Source organism: Pseudochaenichthys georgianus, chromosome 23, assembly GCF_902827115.2.
Source record: "Pseudochaenichthys georgianus chromosome 23, fPseGeo1.2, whole genome shotgun sequence".
NCBI lineage: Eukaryota > Metazoa > Chordata > Actinopteri > Perciformes > Channichthyidae > Pseudochaenichthys > Pseudochaenichthys georgianus.
The window spans coordinates 15,220,672-15,241,770 of record NC_047525.1 but is presented as its reverse complement, the minus strand read 5'-3'; the positions used below and the strand labels follow the sequence as shown (position 1 = coordinate 15,241,770).

The following is a 21,099-nucleotide window of genomic DNA, read 5'->3' as shown; positions in this document are numbered from 1 at the left end:
AGTGCGTACATTTCCACCATGTAGTGGCGTCTCAAATTGCACACGGCTAATGTTCCCTCACCGGATGTCACCACTGTTAGCTAGCTAGCTAACCTTTATAAGGGTGTATTACTGTTTGATGCATAGAGAGTGTAGAGGAATTGTTTTTTGTTTACCGGATAACGTACCTTTGGACATTTAGCTTTAGCTCCAATAAATCATTTGATAGACTATTGTTTTTTTAAATGGGCTAAGTAAAGTCAAGAGCTGGATTGTGAAAAGTAGCTAACCTGTTGGCTAACAGATTACTAGCTTGAGTCAGCAAATAATATAAGGTCAGAAACATATTTAATTATTATCTTGCCGAGATGGAGGCAACTAAGCTGGTGAACAAGACCTGGGCTGCAGTCGAATAGTCCATTTAGCTTAGGAACCTTCCTAACGGAGTGAAATGACCCGGAAGTCCCTCAGTGGCAGCCATGATAAGTGCCGTTCGAATTCTCTAGAATGATGAGAATGATAGGAAAGGAGGTTTCAAACTTCCTTTATAACCTCCTTTAGCTTAGGAACCACTGGACCTCCCTAACCGAAAGGAGAGGAGAAAATGCTGCCCCACAATGCCTTGCAGCCGCAGCAATTGCGTCACACAACAGTCGGCCGTTCACGGAAACAAACGATTATGACGGAGAAATTATATCATGAAAGTTACGGTGCTTATTAAGCATTTTAAAACGTATGTGGTAAGTTGCCAAAGTGCTTTGTTTTGAACGTTCATCAGTATTATAATCAAAAAGAGAAATATGAATGTTAGTTTTTACTGAAATGATCAAATAAAGTCAACATTTCACTGAGCTGTGTGGGGTTTGTTCAACTTTTAAAAGATGTTTGAATGGTGATATACACAGTGATAGGTGTTAAGGACTAACGTTTATAATAAATACATTTGTATTGATTTTAAGATCTTTACGTACAATCATACGTATTGGGATCATTTGTATTAATGTGGACCGGAGGGAGAGGGTGACGAGCATAAGTTTCACTTTCCTTTATTATTTCAATTCCAACTTTGGTCATGCAGAATATGTTTCTCTGTTGTCCACGTTCATAAAGCATAAAGCAGCAGCATCAGAGCACGGTGCAGAGTCTCTAGATGAGTCCGCCGTTCTTATTAAACACCCATGTTGTAGTCCGCTGTATAGAAAACTGTAGTTTCCATAGTTTCCCCACAGCAGACACAAAATGACGTCTGCAGTGCTGGCGCATCATAAACACGTCGGATAGTGAAAGTGCATTCGGATTCTCTAAGTACCGCAGTCTCTTCTCCTAAATCCTTTTGAATTATCCTATCCACTATCCCTTAACATTACATTGCATTTAGCTGACGCTTTTATCCAAAGCGACTTACAATAAGTGCGTTCGACCAACAAAATACAAACTTGAAGAAAACAGAATCATATAAGTACATCAGGTTTCAGAGAGCAAAAACATTTCCTTAACCCCGTGATGTTTCACTCAGAGGTCAAGTAATAGGAGATAGGGTTAGAATTTAGAAGCTGATTTTTAAACTATCCGACCGCAACCCTGGAGAAGCCGCAGAAAAAGTATAGATGGAGGGCATAATGAGAGTTGTATGTTTTTGCTTGCATCCCCTAAAATGAAGAACGAATTTCCCATAATCCTCATTGCTCCCTATCTAACATTATAATTTCTGCAAGTCTGTTTAGTCTGTTATGCCTTCTCTCTTTGTAGCAGATTTCCTGACACTAAAATGAAATGCAGACAGAGACCATTATAGAATGGGTCTTGGTTATACATTTATAAATAATTGTGTTATAATAAACGGGTAAAATACTACAAGAGGCACTCTTAACATCTCTTTGTCTCCAGATCTGATTTATCTGGTTTACATAATACTTTACATAACACCCCTGGTACACAATAAGAAAGATTCACATGTAATGACTCCCAAAGGGGTTGTCGCATTAAAAAAGCTATTAGAGTTCTCATTCATAACTAGGGTTGGGTATCGTTTGAATTTCCACGATTCCGATTCCGATTCCGATTCTACTTTTCGATTCCGGTTCTTAACGGTTCTCGATTCCGATTCTTTGAGGGGGAGGGTAAAAAAATAATACATGCTTCTTCCACCAAAAAAATTACATTTATTCGAGAAACTTTTACACAGGTTAGTTTAAAGTAATATTCACGTGAATCAGTCTGTTTATATTCACTGCTATGTAACTTTAACCTGAGAACCACTGAAGCTACAACAGTGCAACAGTCCAACTTTTAAAAACAGTTCTTGTTGAGAAAAACAAGCATATCTGCCTTCTCAGGCATACCGGGAAGAAATGTTTGAACATTTTGAAGTAAAATGCTTCAATCTGGTGCACACGCAGAATTACTAGAGACTAGATCTAGGGGGTACAACACTAAACACCCATATGAAGAAGATCGGTTTACATTTTAATAATTAAATAACAAATAGCCTACATGTAAAGCATTTTATTTTTGTTGTTCATTCATATCTTATTTTACTATTTTATTTATGCATATTTTTTTATCTCCAGTTTAAAACGATATGTCTGGTTTACTGTCCTATAGTATACATTGGAATGATTTCAAACCTGTTTTATCCCAATAATTATAAAAGAGTGCCTTGGAAATATGTGTTTACATAAATTGTGATCAAAACGTTTGAGACCCACTGAGATAACTTAGACTAAAGTGAACTATCTAAACACTCAGAGTCCTTTACCTCACTGAGCTGTAGTTATCAGCCTCTCAGTTTGACTGGAGAGGACTCTCCCTCCACATCATTGTAGAAACATCTTCTTCTTCCGTAAGAGCAGCTAGCACCAGATGCTAATAACAACAGCGCCGGTTCCAGTGCACCCCCCCTTTCTCCCTCGCTCACGCGCACTTTGGCTGTGAGCTGCGGTTGCCAGATAAGCCAACATCCCCCATTTTCATCACTTGCAGCGCCCATCGTACAGGGCAAATGAAAAGTGTAACCGGGATGAAAAGGATGTTACATTTACTTAATTATGAATATTGTTACATCAAGGCCGAAAATTAGGATGAGCACCAACGGTCAAAACATTTGTTTTCCCTCCCAGAGCTGTCAGCGCAGCGCCTCCACAGATCTGGCGCCCTATGCGAACATTTATAATGCCAGTGCGACGGGCCGGCCCTGGTCTCAGGTTACACTGTAGGAAATGTAGATACAACGCTACATTTCCCGCCCTACCACAGTCATTCATGCAGTAGGCTACAGAGAGCGGCGAGAAACATTTCCTCAGGAATCGAAAAGCGGAACCGAAATTCACATTTCTAAATGATGCCGTTGGAATCGAAATGTTGGAACCGGTTCCGAACCGGAACCGGTTCTCGGTACCCAACCCTATTCATAACACTCCGTTCGATGTCTCACTATGGGATGCGCCTCATCGCGGAGCAAACAGAAGCATCAATCTCATTACGCCAATCCTGATTGGCTGGTGATCTTGACGTCAGCGTCAGGGAATTCACCCCCTATAAGTAGCTTGCGCCACAACGCATGCGTCATTCAAACACCTCTTCTCGCTTCAGAGCACATCTCTATAGTAGCCGGACAAGCTTAACTGTCCACAGACTGAACCCAAATACCCATTTCGGTCGACGGGCGTTCGCCGGCAATGTCAGCAATGACTGAAAAGTCCTACAAAGCTGCAGCGTTGTCCGCCAGGGCCCTGAATGTGTCCTCGCTGCTAACCGCTTACCAAGCGGAGCTCTGCGAGGACCTGTCGGGTAACCCGGGGGCAGCCACTCTGGACGAGATGGCAGCGGTCACGGACATTTGTCTCCGTGTCCAACGCTGCGCCGTCCAGGCCACGGGCAAGGTAATGGGGATCATGGTGGTGCAGGAAAGAGCGAGATGGCTCAACCTCACCAACCTCCCAGACCGGGAAAAAGAGGATGTGCAGGATATGCCCATCGTTTTCGGCATTTTCGGCTCCGCTCTCGCCTCCATGCAAAGGAGGTGTGAGACGAAGAAGAAGGAGGACGAGGCACTCCACCTCTGCCTCCCTCGAAGGGTCCAGCCGCTGCCCTCGCAGCAGCAGTCCTTCGCCCAAGCTGCCTCGAACTCTGCTCGGTTTAAAGCACCGGACAAGCAGAGGTCGCAGCCCACCCCGAGTCCCCAGCCCAGGCTGGAGACAAGGGCAAGCTGGCCTAGAAAATCTCCGGTTCCGGCTGCAGCTCAGGCTCAGCCAACCCAGAATTTCGGCCAGCAGTCGAGGAAGAAGAAGCGAGCGGCGTGACAGCCCCTCCTTCTCCCCTCTGTGACAGAGCTGGAAGTTGATTCCCCGGCTCTGAATGTGTTCCCGCCGCCTCGAGAGATGCCTAAACACCATCCTCAAGTCCGCACAAACACATGTCACACGTTGATTGATTCTTTTGTTATAAAACATTAGCCGCTGACGCATCCAGGCTTCAGGCCGAGGGCACAGCTCAAAAAAATGAAAAGAAAATCAATAAAACCAATTGTTCCCCTTCTGAGAGCAGCTACGGCATCTCTCAAAAGGCGGATTACTGGCGGGTCTGTGAAGGCACCACCGTCACGCGCATGCGCAGTGCCGGCCGGAGCCGTAAGCGTGACATCTCAGCTGGCTCTAAGGAGCATACAGCAGGAGATACTCACGACATCTGCCTGGGCTTCTCAAAACAGTTACACACTATCTGTTTTCACAAGCCCAGAGAGAGTCAACCCATATTCTGGAGAGAGAGGTTCTCTCTCTCCTAGAAAGGAGGGTTTTATCTATAATGCCCGCCGAGCAGAGTCAGATTACGCAGACAAATGTCCTCGTAAAGCACCTGCTCAACATGGGCCTCATAATAAAACTAAACCCCGCGCGCCACGGCGTGCGGAGAGTATTGGTTATTATGTAATGCGTAGTGGCACTACACCCGACTTTTCTAGTGCGGGACGCACCTACGGGTGCTGTCCTTTCACGGAAGGTGGTCACCACGGACGCATGTCGGACAGGCTGATAGGATATTTACGAAGGTCGCCTGGTGAGGGGTCTCTGGAGACCTCCAGCGGGCGCACGTAAATCACCCGGAGCTTTTAGCGGTGTTCCCCACCCTAAAACGCTTCCTGCCTTCTCTCAGAGGACACCATGTCCTCGTGAGGACAGACAACACGATATCGTGTATGAACCGCCAAGGGAGGTTGCGTTGTCTCCAGTCACACACACTGGTACACAAACTGATCCCTTGGAGCGGCAGACGTCTCCTCTCTCTGAGAGCGACGCATGTACCAGGAGTGATGCACCTCGGGACGGAACTACTGTCCAGAGGTGCACCACTCTATGCAGACTGGACTCCTCATCCAAGGATCGTGAGTCCGCTGTGGGTGCGTTACGGCAGAGCCGCGTTAAATATGTTCGCATAAAGAAAAAATGCTCAATGACAGCTGTTCTCTTTAATGCACGATTTAAACGCACCGTTAGGCGTGGACGCACTCGTACACGATTGACCTCCGGTCCTCTGTATGCGTTCCCACCCCTGGCTCTGTTACCCCCAACTCTGGCCAGAGTGAAGGAGCAACGCCACACACTTATCCTGATGGCTCCGCCCTAGTCCGTAATGTACGGGCTGGCGGAGATATATCAGCTGTTGTGCGGGCAGTCATGGCAGCCCCCACCACGCAGGGACAGATTGTCTCAGGCGGGGGGGGCGATCCTTTACCCACGCCCAGAGCGCAGGGCACTATGGGCCTGACCCGTGAGTGGTACAATCTGAATACAGTGGGACTCCCTCAGAAGGTGATAAACACTATTCAGAGTGTGAGAGCTTCCTCCACCAGGTCTCTTTACGACTGTCAGTGGAGGGTGTTTGAGGAGTGGTGCCTTCAAGAAGGACACATCTCTTTTCAATGTCCTGTCGGGGTGATTTTATCATTCCTACAGGACTTGATCGATAAACACAGAGCTTTCTCCACGATCAAGGTGTACCTGGCTGCTATTGCTGCATGCCATGTGGGCTTTGAGGGTAAGACGGCTAGCCAACATCCTTTGGTTTGCCGTTTTATGAAGGGAGCTCGCAGGCTCCTCCCTGTCTCCAGGTCGCTGGTGCCCTTATGGGACCTGGCAGTGGTTTTAAATGGGCTCAGAATGACCCCATTTGAACCCCTGGAAGTCTCACTAGACGGCCCTCCTTGCTATGGTGAAGCGAGAAGAGGTGCTTCTTTTGAATGACGCATGCGTTGTGGCGCAGGCTACTTATAGGGGGTGAATTCCCTGACGCTGACGTCAAGATCACCAGCCAATCAGGATTGGCGTAATGAGATTGATGCTTCTGTTTGCTCCGCGATGAGGCGCATCCCATAGTGAGACATCTCACTTCATGTTACTCTGAGGACTGGGGTTACGTAACTAACCTATAGTTACTGTAAGTCAAACCCAATATACATAATAGAAAAGCAAATAGGGGGGTGTAGTGACATTTGTGAGGCATGATTCGGCAAAATCCTTAAAACAATATAGGAATCCTGAATAGATATCACAAAAACACAACTCCACAAACATTCAACCACCAACATTTTGATCAACAGCTTGACAAAGGTCACTGTTGGTCAACATTTCAGAGTAAAGGTTTTGGAGCAGAAGGGGAAGTTATGTTGTGTTTTATGTTTTTGCTGTCTTATGTGCACGATTCACTTCCTCTTGTAAAATCTGGAGCTGAAACCTGACAGTGAACTACTCGTCTCGCTTGTCTCACAGCTGTCTTCCGCGATGCATTTGTCTGTCAAGTATCACTGCTGTCTGTTTGTCTGCTGTATACCACATTCATGCTTGATTTATTCATTTTTCCCTGAGCTGCTACATGAGGAATGGAGATGCATTATATTTAGGTTTTGTTGTCAACATGGACAAATGCTAGGCACAGGAAATCATTTCAATCCATGTCACCCTAAAATTGAAGCTTACAAGCCAAAAAGGTAGAATTGTTGTGCTAGGTTTAAATAAGTCACTTGTCCCAGTCCAGGAGGGGATCATGTTATCAGCTTGAATTAATGTGGCTCTCTATCAATCTTAGATTTATCTTTAGATTCTTGTACCTGCCAAATGTTTACCTGAATAATGAGAACAACAACAGTTTGTCCTTTGCAACCCTCACTATCTTGGAGTTTGGGTTTGAGTGGTCATTAATTACAGGAATTAGTCATTTAGAGTGATACTTAATGGGACCGGTCCTGTAATTACTTGATCATTCCCTGCTTAATGTGGTGGAAAGAATAATTTGGTACTCATTTTGGAGAAAATAAAGACATTGGACTTCAATACATTGCCATTTCTTTTCCTAAAATCTGTTTAAACAATTTCTTGCTCATATATAAATAAAAAATACCCATAGAAAAGCGTAAATATGACAGAGCATGGGACTCCAGAGGTACTTCTTCAGGAAGTGATGCCAAAAGAGCTTCATATTCAGTAGCAGATATAAAGTACCATACACATATATTTAAAGGTCATACTTCTTTTTAAAATAATGCAAATAATATTATGAATACATTAATGATAACCTATTTGTAACACATATGCAAATATGTAAGTATGCTTGTGAATGTAGCTAGATTTTGTTAGGTTGAGTTTTCGAATATAAGTTTAGTTGGTAGTATGATTCACAGAGTGAATGGACTGCGAAGATAACATTTTTACTGAATGTTCCACCATAAAAAAGTCATCCAAAAGTTCCATCCTGAATGCGGACTGAGCAATTAAAGAAGCGACACATATCTGCAGATGTGTGTGACACGTACCGAAGCACTTGCTCAGGTTCGTCTGTTTGTCGATGAAGACTTTGGCAGAGACCACGTTTCCAAAAGGCATGAACATCTGCAGTATGTCCTGGTCTCCAAACTCCTGGGGCAGGTGGTAGATGAACAGGTTGGCACCCTCTGGACCTGAAGGGGGGGGGGGGGGACATGCAGAGCGAGTGTGAGGTCATTTCTTTCACTGGCAGGCAGGGCAGCACACACTGTGGCTGTCGTCATAGGAACAGAGCCGACGCATAATACGGCGTGACCTTGGGTTTGTTATTATTTATTATTAACAACATTCTCCAATTGTATTGAACATTAAACAAAAATGAATGCTTTTCATTTAATAACATTTCCACTCTCCAATGAAAATTTCGCTTTTGATTCATTCTTTCCTTCTGCTGTGCACCGTCTCTCTTAAGAGGGGTCTTATTGCAGGTCACCCCCTCTTTTTATTACACATTCTGTTCCTATCAGGTCAGATCTCTCCCGATCATTAAATATGCTCTTCATTGCTAAATGAACCCTCTCACATCTTTGTGTTCCTGCAGGGTTTTGAACTGTCGAAGAAAGAAAGAGTCTTTACAAATGAATCGTTGTTGGATGCAGAGATGAGAAATGGACTAACAAACATGGCTCTATTTGTTTTACAAAAAATGTGATCATCTGTTTTGTATTCAACATTGTCGTTAAAAGCTTTAGTGAGCATTTCAATTCAACTGCCAGGTTCTGTTTGGGGTGGAACTTTGCTTAATAACTGGTATGTAGACGGTTTTCAATATATTGAATAGAGAGGTTTTATAAAACACAAATGCTCCCTTCTCTTTACTTAATGGTTTGAAATGAAATGTTCCATTTTTTGGAACAGAAATAAACAGAAAAGTAATTGTCAAGTACTGAGTTATATATTTTATTTCTGGTAAATACACTCTATTTTATACCTAAAAAAAAAAAATCCAGCTTTTATTTATACTACATCAAAAGCTGTTGAAGCTTTTCCTAAGCATGATTGACAGGAAAAAACATCTTTATATATTATCTTTTAGCAGGAAACTAAACTTGGGAGTGGGAATCAAAAATAAATCCTGGTGTTTTTCCACTTCTGCTCCATTTAAAATAAATGTGTCTTCACATATTTGCTATACAAAATGTATGTGGCGCTTCACTGATATGATATTTAACTTGTGATTTGTCACTACTTTTATTAAAAGGATCATTCTAGGTTTGTTTAAATGTCTGCTGTGCCTCTCTCTGAGTTTCTCCTCGTGCTGTAAACACTGTGATGCCGACTCCCACTGAGCAGCAGTGATGTGCAGACTCGTGGCCCCGGGCTACTGACCTTCCTTCTGGCTGCCGGCGGCCCCTTGCTGCTGCAGCAGGGACTGGCTGTAGAGGGTGGGCAGCGCGGCGGCGGCGTACTGCTGGATCCCTGAGTAAGCCTGCGTCAGCGCGTCCATGGTGCCCGCTGTCCCATTGGTCAACCCTGCGCCACCCAGGCCTCCGTTAAGTGCCGCCATACCTGAGAGCATTTGAGCAACTTTACATAAAACCCAACAATAAAGAAAGAAGAGTGCACTTACTCGTTAGCGCTCCCATTTTAGGTTATGTTATTAGCACACACACACAAACATTACCAGACGTCACACACACATATACAAAGACTTTACTGTAAACGTCACACACAGAAGACACATCCATAGACAGACATTAAACTGTAAACACGGGACGCACAAAGTTATACTTTTAACATTAAATGACAGCTGATGACAGCCAGCGCTGCACACAGGTTTACTCTAAATCAGAAGCTAGCAGTGACAAACAAAAAGACACACTCAAAGAAAACAGTTGACAAAATGTAAACTTAGGGTTTAAGAAAACACATTTTGTATCTAATTTCTAAACCTATTCCTTTCACTATAGGACAAAACACTATCCATTGCATCATGGGTAGTGAAGTAGCGTCCATTTCTTGAGAAATATTTGTACCAATGTCTATTGTGAGTTCATTAACTTTTTTATTTTAATCAATATTCATTTTCTCACAGCTGATCATTATAACCGTATCTCATGCTTATCTTAGTTTGATTACATTTAAAAATAAAAAAACAGATACCTTTTTATGGATGTATTAGTTTAATATTCTTTTAAATGCCGTATGATATGTATTGGTATTGGCGTGTGACATCTCACTATGGTTCAACTTCACCAAATATCACATAATCCTTCTATTTTGCCAAAGTCCAATCACTGATGTGCTGTTTCCAGCCTGTGACGTCTCACTTTGGGTCTGAAGACAGGCACGTGGAGCGCAGAGGGAGGGAGTGGGGGGGGGGGGGGGGGGGGTGTTAGTCTGGTTTGAAAAGTGAAGGAACGCAGCAGTAACACTCATTAGCTGCTTGTAACGGCTTAATATCACGGCAGAGGGCAACTTGTCTGAGGGGGTCTGACATTGGCTCGGCGTCCTGTCGCCTCACCGTCAGACACAGTGAAATAAATTATCACCGCAGAGCTTCGGATTATAGGTCACTCATTTATTCAGGAATAATTGCACTGGTGACCTTTGCAATTCAATTAAGGCCTAGATGTGTTTAAATGAGGGTTGGTGGAGCGTGGATGGACGAGAGGGAGTGCACAATGCGGAGACAAGGGTTAGCCGGGACAAAATGGGATGCAAAACGAAAGCAACCCGTTCTGTTTAAAAGGATGAGCATGTGTGTGTGTGTGTGTGTGTGTGTGTGTGTGTGTGTGTGTGTGTCTGTACCAGTGTGCGCCTGAGTACACGCGTATATGATTTACACAGCGGATACAGCGGGTACAGCCGAGGAGCGCTAAAGGTCAGAGGAGAATAATGCCGGTGGTACAGGATCTCTGCTGTAATAACAGCTCTGATTAAGATCCCAGCCTCGTCTCCCCGGAGGTCAAAGGCAGGACACACACTCAAAACACAACGTCAGGCCGCACGAGCCGCGTAGTCCGCACGATTCTCAAAACATGATAGAAAACATGCATCTGCTCTGCATCAAAGCAGTAAATCATCAACCTCCTATTATAAAACTACTATGGGAGGAAAATTGTAATTTCTTTGTTACTTGGTCAAGAAAACCTTAGTCTTGTTCGGCAAGTATAAGCTGATTTATATGCTAGACTTTTGTACTTTTTGTAAATGTCCATGTTTGTTGAAAATGTGTGTTGTGTAGTGTGTTGTTTTTACACAAAACTTTTGTATTGATGTCATGAAATTGGTCAGGTTTTGTATTTATGTGACCACAAAATTAAATATAATTGTATATTATAAGAAAGGTGTATCATTTAAAATATTTTGGCAGGATAATTTGTATTTTCTCGAAAGGAGCAGCCAGCGTTTTTGGCATCAAAATGGTAACATTTACTTTGTATTGGTCAAATATTTAATATATGCTTTAAAGTTAATCATTATTGTAGAGATGGCAGAAAAACCATCAATGGAACAAGAAACCAACACGACGTGGAACAAAGACCCCAGCGCTCTTTCAGCAAGCAGCACAAAGGACACTAACAGGAAGCGGATGGAGAGAAGGATTAATGGATGAATGGAATGAAGATCTGCTGCCAGGTGAGTGGAGGATGTAGCCGGATTTGAGCAAGTAAGAACACATTACAGTCAAGTGCAATTGAGTTGCAGAGAGAAGACAGCAGAACCAAACTCTGTGAGGTTTCGATTGTAGTTCTTTCCGTCCTTGTCTTTAATTTTTTTTAAATGTAGGTTTTTAATGGAGGAAATTATTCAATTCGTAGTCTACGAAAATGTATACATTATCAAATCTTACCCACAAACTAAACTGAACTAGTATATTTACTATAATTCAAATTGATTTTCATTTATACTGTGATATACTCTGTACATCCGTTCATTGTTTTGTTGGCCTTCATATCATTTAGATAAAATCCAGCAGAAATTCTGCAGGATTTATTAACAATAAAACAATTTAAAATGGGTTTTATTAAGATTTGTAGTTCTCTTCTCTTAAAAGTTCTCAAAATGAAAGCTACAAAAAAAGGAATTCTCAGTTTTCATAAAGAACATCGCTACATCGGCTACAGCCTTCAAAATCCCACATTTGTCGAACTCTAATGTGCCGGGAGCTGTACCGCTGCGTCTCTCTGCATGGGCTCACAGTGTGTGTTGCGTTGCTGCAGATGGGTGTGGATGGAGGTAAGCGGAGGTGTGGGTGGAGTCGCTGATGGCAGGGTGAACACTCACTATTGACGCTACCTGCTAGTGCATTAATGTTGTTCAGGCCGACGGTGGCGCCTGCCAGGCCCTGCAGGGTGCCCAGGGAGGTCAGAGAGTTCATGGCGCTGGCGTTGGAGGTTGCTGTTGGGCCCGGTGCTTCGGGAAGAGAGGGATATAGCGGGGGAGGGAGGGAGAGGAACGAGGGAGGGAGGTAAAAAGAAGCAGACGTGTTATACAAGCTTCAACAAGGTTCCTAGAGGTAAGGGCTTAAAAAACTTCTTTATATATTTTATGCAGAATTGATCTTTCTGAAATATTCGTGTTTAGAATGCAATCAACTGAAATCACTGCGGAGAAGACTGACTGCCTTTATTTGCCTTCATACTTTAGTTTTCTTTGTTTGTAGGATATCACAACATGTCAAACACTTCAATGCCTATTGGTGTTATGGAATAGGTTTGATAGAGCTAACACCACAACACTTTGAAACAGAGGGACGTAGACGCAAAGTTCTGCAAGTTTCTTGGATTTATAATTGAAGAAAAATCGACTAATTCTTCAGCCTTAAAAGATTTCTGACCATTTTTTTTGGAGAACTCTACGTTTTGGCTACACATGGAAACCAATATTGACACATTTGGACCATATCGTGCTCAATTATTCCAAAAAGAATAATGTAGGCTTTCATTCACATAATTCGTTTCTAAGTGGCTGAAAGCTTGCGTAGCCATCACATCTACATTTAGAAAGCAAATGCACTCATCAACTAGTTACTTGATTATTCTTTTAGATAGTGCTGCATAAGCAAGATACATTTCAATGTTCACAACAAAGCACTAGGATTTGTACCACTACTATTGTTACATTTAATGCAGATCTGAATCCATGTGCGTTTCCATTGTAAAGCAAAAGTGCAAAGCTAAATTGCATCGAAGGCAGAGGTTATACTATGTTTTCTAGCTTCCGAGATTAGATCTGTTGTTAGATATTTGCAGGAACTCTTTTCTTTCAGTGCAAGCCGAGCTAAAGCCTTTTCATAGTGAGCATGAATGCTTGCAGGCCGTCAATGAACAACTCTTTGTTCATCCTTTATAAAACATCTCACTTTCTATTAGCGATAGATTTCAAGGGAAATGTGAACTTAGGGCAGCCAATTGTTCCACAGTGATCCCAGTCTTTTACGGTTCTAAGATTCAAAAGGTACACTGATGTTTAAAAATATAACTATGCTAACCCTGTGTACACAATTATATTAGGATAAAAACACAGAGAATACAGCTGTAAAAGATATTCACAAAAACAGATGAATTGAAAGAGTGCCGCATTCAAAGTGATGCTGTAATAGCGTTAAAAAAACACAAGGACCATCCAAAAAAAGCAGACATATGTACAGAAAGGCAAGAGCACAGACTTTTTATGCTAACAGTAATCTTTCGGAAAGTGTGAAACTGCTCGAATTCTCTCTTATTTACAGAATATTTAATGGACGTTTTCAAGAGCACAGTTTACAGTAAATCACCAAAACACACACAATTCAACACAGTGGACACAAACTCACACACACATACACACACCAACGTGAAATGTGTGCCACACATGAACTGCTATGTCAGTGGCGGTGGGTGAGATGGCGGGAGAATATGGTGCACAAAGCTCGCAACCTCGTTCTGTTTCCCTGACAAAATAAAATGTAATCTCTTCATTTACCGTTGATCTCATCAAAGCGAAGCCAACAAAGCAGGATTGCTGCTGAATACACGAAGAAATGGTGTGATAAAGGGAGCGTTATGTCGCCACATGGTGCAGAAAAACAAAAATGCTTGCCTGTCTCCATGCAGAACTGTCTATGTTTATCACGTTTTCACTTTCACTGACACATGCAGTAGACCGCCACTCATTCACACTGCTCAACCTGAGAGTGTACTATTCAAGGTTGGACTGACATTCAGAGTCAGAGAGAGGAGGAGGTGGAGGAATAAAAGAGAAGAGGTGAGGAGTGTGGAGAGATTGAGCTTAGGAAAAAAGGAGACAAGAAGGTGCATGGGGGAAAGAAGTGGGATGTAGAAGCAGCGTTAAGAGAGTGGTGCAGGAATGAGTCCGAAAACCCCTTCCAGTTCCCTCGGCTTAAATTCAACGTTTTTTCTGGTTAGATGCTTGAAATAAGGTCTGAGTTACATAAGCCTCAGTAAATACCCCACTGGTGAATGTCAGCTAACAAGTGACCAAATGAGATGCCTTAATAACGTCGTTGCAAAGAAGATTAGCCACCTTTAGCTTAGCAGTCGCAGTGGAGAGTCGCCAGGTCCCTCTAGCTCTCTCTGAGGGCCTAAGATATTTAAAAAAATTATATTTGAAAACATTAAAACAATTATTTTGTATTAGTTTTACCAAAAACAATTTTATTTAATTGTATTTAAAATAACATTTCCAAAGATCTGCCTGTTCAGTTTCTGTTGGAATGTGAAGGGTTAAATGAAAGAAGCACGTCTGACCCTCTCTGCGAGTTACTGTCCCTCTCTACATTCACAGAGGGCCCGCTATAGTAACTCAATGAGAGAGTAATGTCAAATGACAGTACAATTGACCAATCATGTCTTCCCTCTAAATGGGTGGGCTTTATTTTTCCGCGGACTTTATGACAAGTTCCGCCCGCTGTGAAGTCTATGCAGGTGGTGCAGTGACACGTCCTAAAACCCGGAAGTAAGCTGTGGGTTCCCTCGACAAAAAAGCAATGGGATTTCTCCATAGGGTTTTGGAAAATAGCTGGAAATAAGGTCTGTGGAACGAACCTGTTAGATAAATGCACGTTTTGGGGGGTCAGAGGGCCTAGGTATAAAAGTCACAGCTCGCCACTGAGCAGTGGTGATGTGAAGTCATGTTACATTGCTGTAGTTCCTTTATAGCCTAACGTTAACGCTTCTTACCTCAGCCAATTGCATTTAGGCTTCCAAAAAGTTTGGTTAAAATGTCCTGTTGAACAAAACGTGTAAGTATCATCAACGTGTGTTGAAGCTGATTTTCGGCAATATTCCTAAAAAAGGGAGCCATTGCGATGCTAACTTGTCTAGCGCCGCTCGTCTGGCAGTCTTTTAAAAAAACTCCTACTCACTGCTGAGTATTTTATATCTTTACTTCTTTATTTATTGTACTTTCTGTAAGACTCTTTTGTAAATACTTTTGTAAATTATTGGTCGAAACATGGACGCCAAACCTGCACTGCTTGCACTGGTTCTTTATCTACCATTTTTTTTTATTATTACGTATTGTGTTATTAATAACAGGTGTATACTTAGTCATTTTTCTTTTTTTTAAATATGTAAGTCTATTCTCCTCACTTTATCTGCTCTGGTAATAATGTACATTTCCCAGTTGCGGGACAAAAGGATTTCTGGTTTCTGAACTTACGGGGCAGCCCACAATAACACATCATTACTGCACCACTCTGTGAAGGTGTGAGCTGTGGGAGCTTTTCATAATCATGCTCTGTTGGGAGTGCGCTCCAAAAGAGATGGCAAAACCACGTCCGCTGGAGCGAGGCCCCGCCGATATAAAGAGAGAATGATGGAGCAGAAACAGGGAGGCTTGTCAAAAGCGAAAAGACGAGGGCAACCAGAAGGAACACAAAGAGAGGAGAGAATGAGGCAGGGTGGGAAGAAAGAGGAAGGATATTTAACCTGCGCCGAGTTCAGACATCAACCTACTAGTTGTTTAACCCCCCCAAAAAACACCAACACACACACACATACAGGTGCAAACAAACCCCGAAACAACAAATCTGCCGACCTAACGTTTTCTGTGAAGCACAAACAAATAATTAAAAATAGAAACATCTGAACCGGACAGAAAACATTGAAGCACGGAACACACAGACATGCACACACGCACACATATACAGTGTGTGTATGACAGGATGGTGTTGGTGAGGGAGTGGTTTGAGGACGCAGGTGGGCGGTGCATCGATAACACAGCATGGTTTCTATGGAGATGGAGGTCTGAGAAGCGGTGGATACACACACCATGGGAATGTGCCAGAAAGAACACTGACGGGAGGCTCTGAACAATGGAGATGTTTCGGTTGGTTGATGGTTTTCAGTGATGGCGGTGGAAGTGCCGGGGCGACAACAATGGTAACGGTGGAGAGCGGAGGCAGGCGTTGGCCCCCCCCGGCGTCGGAACCCCCTCCCCCCCGACCTGAGTCACTGCGGTGTTACCTGGGCTGCCCAACACTCCCAGGGAGGCGGCGCTGGCTGACAGGGGGTTTGCGTTGGAGGGACTGGCTGAGTTTTGGGCCACCGCCGCTGCCGCTGCTAAAGTGGCCAGGTTCTGCAACTGCAGAGCACTCATACCTGGAGAGAGGAGCCAGAGAGGGTGGGGTCAAACCTGGGGAGGGAGGCTGAGCCGTAGCTGGACCGGGACATAGCACCAGAGGACGAGTTAGCTGCTTCATGTGCAGAGGAATAACAGAGGAGTGTATGTGCCTGGAAATAGTGTTTTTTTTCTGCTCTATCTTTAGCCCCTGTGAAGAGTCTGCAGTGTGTGAAGGCAAACTACAGCAGCTGACTTCGCTAACAAGTCCCAAATGTGTTTAAATCAGTAAAAGCAGCTGTTCTAGTGTTGAGGTTTGGTGCGTTTCTCTGAGCTGCTCTGGCGCCAAAAATAATCTCAGTGATTTAGTTAAACTTCTATTTTTCTTTCCAGGGAAAGCTCCGTGGAGAAGGCTAGAGAAATACAGGAAGACTCTAACCTCCCTGGTCTCGTTATCAAATGAAATGTTCTCAGCTATAAATACAATTGACATGGTCTTTAAACATTGACACATGTACTAAACTGGGTGATGACTAGAGCTTGACTGATGTGTAACTCCTGAGGCTTATAGACAATGTAGTATTTTGTATTAAATGGAAGCCTTACCAACATCTGTCAAGGGATATCAAACAAAAATGTGCCGTTCAGAGGAACTAAACAATTTGTTTAAAAAAATGGTGGTAGCTTTTGACTTTAATATCGACATTTCAGGTCAATTAAACATTTCCATAAATATGGCTATAAGTATGTTTTAAATGTAACTCAAGTAAGTTAAATAGTTTCCTTCTTTTTCCTGGAGAATTTGATTATTTTTAAAAGCACTGTCCTCCAAGATACAATTGAGCATCTTAGTATTATAAATCCATTCTAAGAGACTCTTTGTCATCTGCAATTAGGTGGAACAAATATGGTGTTTCTGGTACCAGCCAAAATAAGTAAAAAAATGTAGGTATTCCAGAAATAAATCTGTGCATCCATAATAAAATAAAGATGTATTTTACACTTGAATTGAGGAGGCTGGTGTGATTTATATCAGCAATAATCGGCCTCCTGTCGACATCAGTCATGCTCTAGTCACAGTGGCCCATTATTGAGTCTTTTAGCTTTAAAAATACAGATAATAAATATTAAACTGCGCACCACTCAGCACCGCTGTAGTACCTGCAGGCTGAACTCTGCACATTGTTAATCTGCCTGCTGGCATTAGCATACGGGCCTGTACTTAAGCATAATTAATGACTACATGCCAACACCCAAACGATGGCGAAGCAAAGGCTATAAAACACCTTCTGTGCGAACAACTAAACCTTTCACCTCATTCAGTGGATGTGTGTGTGTTTATGCAAGTGTGTGGAAATTATGAGGCAGGCGCTCATAAAGCGGAAACAGAATCAGTCACCAGTTCTTACCACAGGAAGCTTCCACTGAGCTGGATAGAATTAGAAGACGGACACTGTCAATGTGAGGTGTATGTGTCGTATATACAGCCTGAGTGTATATACAGTACCATGGGAATACGCACACACTCACGCACACACACGTACGTAGACACACACAAACAAGACACCATGAAGAAGAAGATCCATGTAAAAATACAGATATTTCCTTCTCCCGGATACAAAGTGGCCAATAACAACAACTGGCTGGATCCATCGCTGGGATGCACACTTTTCATTGGTTAAATACATATTTTAAAAAAGAACACTGCCACTTTCTATATGGTCGAGTTGTATGCCTGCTGTTATATGCATGTACACTTTTTTGTAACATATCTGTGCTTACCTCAAGCCAAAACCAACCAAAACAGTGCCATACACTATATTCATATATATCATTTTTCCTTTCCCCTGAGTTACATCTTTCAACCAATTTCAGTTCTGATCATAAGTGTCACATTTTCAGTCAATTTCACACCTTAACACTGTTTATTTCGATAAGAAAACAATCTAAATAAATGTCACGTATCAAAATTAGAAAAATATTACAAACAATCATTTTCAATCAGGGCTTTAGATTGAAAACTTGATATCTTTTAATCCATGATGTTATGGTGTAATTGCTGAACATATTGGTTTTAATAAGTTTCAATGAGGACATTTGTCTGAGTGTTTGATTTAATATACAAGCTGAGGTTAACATTCCAAATTCACAACACCCACATGTTAGGCCAGATGCCTTTACACAACCAAAGACATGGACACATTTCACATTAAAAGACAAACATGTCCTATAGTGAGGCACAAGGGTTGGTTACATATGGAAAAAGGCCACTGCCAGTTTCTAAATGCTCTGTTTCTCCCCGGGTGTGTATGCCTGCTGAAATGAGCACTTGTGTGTGTGTCTTTTTTTTTTAACTAATCTGTACTTAGTTATACATCAGAGCCAAAACCAATCTAGTTCTCAAAGCGACTTTCTCCAATTTTCTGTGACACATCAAAAGCTGAAATGGATTTCTACTTCTACGCAAGGTAAGAAAACAGCCGCTATCATTGTTTCTTTCTCCTCCTGTGATGGCACGTATAAATCGTTGCAATAATTCCAACCGTGTTCCTCTCTCTCTGAAACGCTCCATATGAGCGAGCAGAGCTGCGCTGAGAGAAGCCGGCTGTTTATACGAGCGCTCCTTCATGTCTGTTTATTATAATATAAAAGCCATTTTTATTTCACTGCCATTTCCCTCTTGCTGGGTTTGACCACAGAGGCTCAGATCGACCCACTAAAACATTTAAGGACAAAAAGCCTTTCACTATAACGTAAACAAATAGTCCCTGTGGAGCCATTCTGTTGTTACTTCGCCTCACCTTGACTGACATTTCATTAGTTTCTTTTAATTTCTTTCATTCATATTTACCTTAATTCATGTCCCTTTCCTCTTCCTTTGTCTGTTCTTTATTACATTTTAGATGTATTTCCTTACCCTTTCCTTTAAGTGCTCCTTTTTAAATCTCAATTTCTCCCACTATCAGAGGCTTTGGTCTTTTTGGACTGTCCTTAACAAAAACATGTTTTAGGTTTCTTTCACTTTAATTGAATTTGTCCTTTTGCTTTTGAGACTCATCTTCTTTCTTTTCTTACTGTATTTTTCCTTCAATCACATCACCCTTTTCCCTCTATTTGTTTGCTTCCCTTTCCTTTTTCCATTTATATCTTCATTTCCTTTTTCCTTCCTTTCCTACCTTCCTTTTTTCATGCATAATTCCTCCTTATTTCCTATTCTTTTCCCATTTCCTTTCCTTTGCCTCCTTGCATTTCACATTACTAATTGGTCCTTATATTTTCTTGCCATTTCCCATTTTCTTTCCTCCATTTTTATTTTCCTTCCCTGTTTCTCCGGCAAGGCTTTTCCCCTGTTTCTCAAAGCTTCTCCACCCCAAATCCTCCTTGCATTTGTCATCTCCCTCATTGAAAATAAATGTTGAAGGCAGTCACGTGGAGAAAAAGGAGCAGGCGGGATATAAGAGTAACCGGGTTAGAGGGGAATAAAGTGGAGCCGTACGGAGAAAGAAAGAGAGACAAATAGAATCTACTCCCCACATCACAGTATCCGGGCTGTGCAGATGGTGCGTGTGTGTGTGTGTGTGTGTGTGTGTGTGTGTGTGTGTGTGTGTGTGAGGGACTGTGAGCACATATGTGTGCGAGGATGCATGTGTGTGTGTGTGTGTGTGTGTGTGTGTGTGTGTGTGTGTGTGCAGCCTGTATGGCAGCGCTGTGCTGGCGTTGGCTGCGTCTAATTGAATGCTCATCGGTGTAATTGAAGCCTCTCAGCTCTGCAGCTCTTAGTGTTAAAGACTGGGACCAGATGTCATTCAGCTGTGTCACATCTCCTGCCAATCACTAATGCTAACTCTCTCGCAGATGGACGACCAACAGATCTCCAGATTCAGACACCGTCACTCTCCCTCGCTTCCAAATCCCACAGCCTATTTATCCGTGCGTGTGTGTGTTTGTAAGGAAATGCGTGTTTGAGCTCACTGATCAAACGTTTTAATCAGCCAGAGGGAAACGGCAAGGCGTCGTAACTCAAGGGAACAGCAAACTGCAGGATACTAACTTCTGGTCACTTTCCAAACAGTCTCAAGGAGGCAAGAGTAAACCCTCTCCTAAAGAAACCCACTCTCAACCCGTCAGATGTTATAAACTACAGTCCTGTCTCTCTCCTCCCGTTCCTGTCTAAAACACTTGAACGCGCTGTCTTTAGACAACTCTCCTGCTATCTCCATCAGAACAACCTTCTGGATCCACACCACTCTGGTTTCAAGGCAGGTCACTCCACAGAAACTGCCCTCCTTGCTGTCACTGCGGAACTGCACACTGCTAAAGCAGCCTCCCTCTCCTCTGTCATCATCCTTTTGGACCTGTCTGCTGCATTCAACACAGTGAACCATCAGATCCTCCTTCGCACTCTCCAAGAACTTGGAGTTTCAGGCTCTGCACTTTCCCTCCTCACCTCATACCTCAAAGACCGCACCTACAGGGTTACTTGGAGATGGTCCGAGTCCGACCCTTGTCAATTAACTACAGGGGTCCCTCAGGGCTCTGTTCTTGGTCCCCTCCTCTTCTCCCTGTACACAAACTCGCTCGGATCAGTCATTAGCCCGCATGGTTTTTCATACCACTGCTACGCTGACGACACCCAATTAATCCTGTCCTTTCCCCGCTCAGAGACCCAGGTCGTCGCACGCATCTCTGCTTGTCTAGCTGACCCAAGTTCCCATCAGCAAAAACACGTGGGTTTGCTATCCTGGCTCCAAAATGGTGGAATGAGCTCCCCATTGACATCAGGACAGCAGATAGCTTA

The 21,099-nt window shown here is 42.9% G+C and overlaps 1 protein-coding gene across 15 annotated transcripts in view; it reads right to left on the bottom strand.

Moving 5' to 3' along the window:
* The window catches only part of celf2 (cugbp, Elav-like family member 2), a 238,387-nt gene that overhangs the window by 6,708 nt on the left and 210,580 nt on the right, over positions 1–21,099 (bottom strand). For 7 of the 15 annotated variants that reach the window (XM_034075079.1, XM_034075084.2, XM_034075082.2 and 4 more), the window contains 4 exons: positions 16,208–16,342; positions 12,036–12,137; positions 9,123–9,320; positions 7,784–7,927 (listed from right to left, as the gene is read on the bottom strand). In XM_034075079.1, the coding sequence (XP_033930970.1) occupies positions 7,784–7,927; positions 9,123–9,320; positions 12,036–12,137; positions 16,208–16,342 (579 nt within the window). Of the gene's footprint in view, positions 1–7,783; positions 7,928–9,122; positions 9,321–12,023; positions 12,138–16,207; positions 16,343–21,099 lie in introns of all 15 variants that reach the window. The other 8 variants (XM_034075080.2, XM_034075091.2, XM_034075092.2 and 5 more) reach the window with 3 other exon arrangements.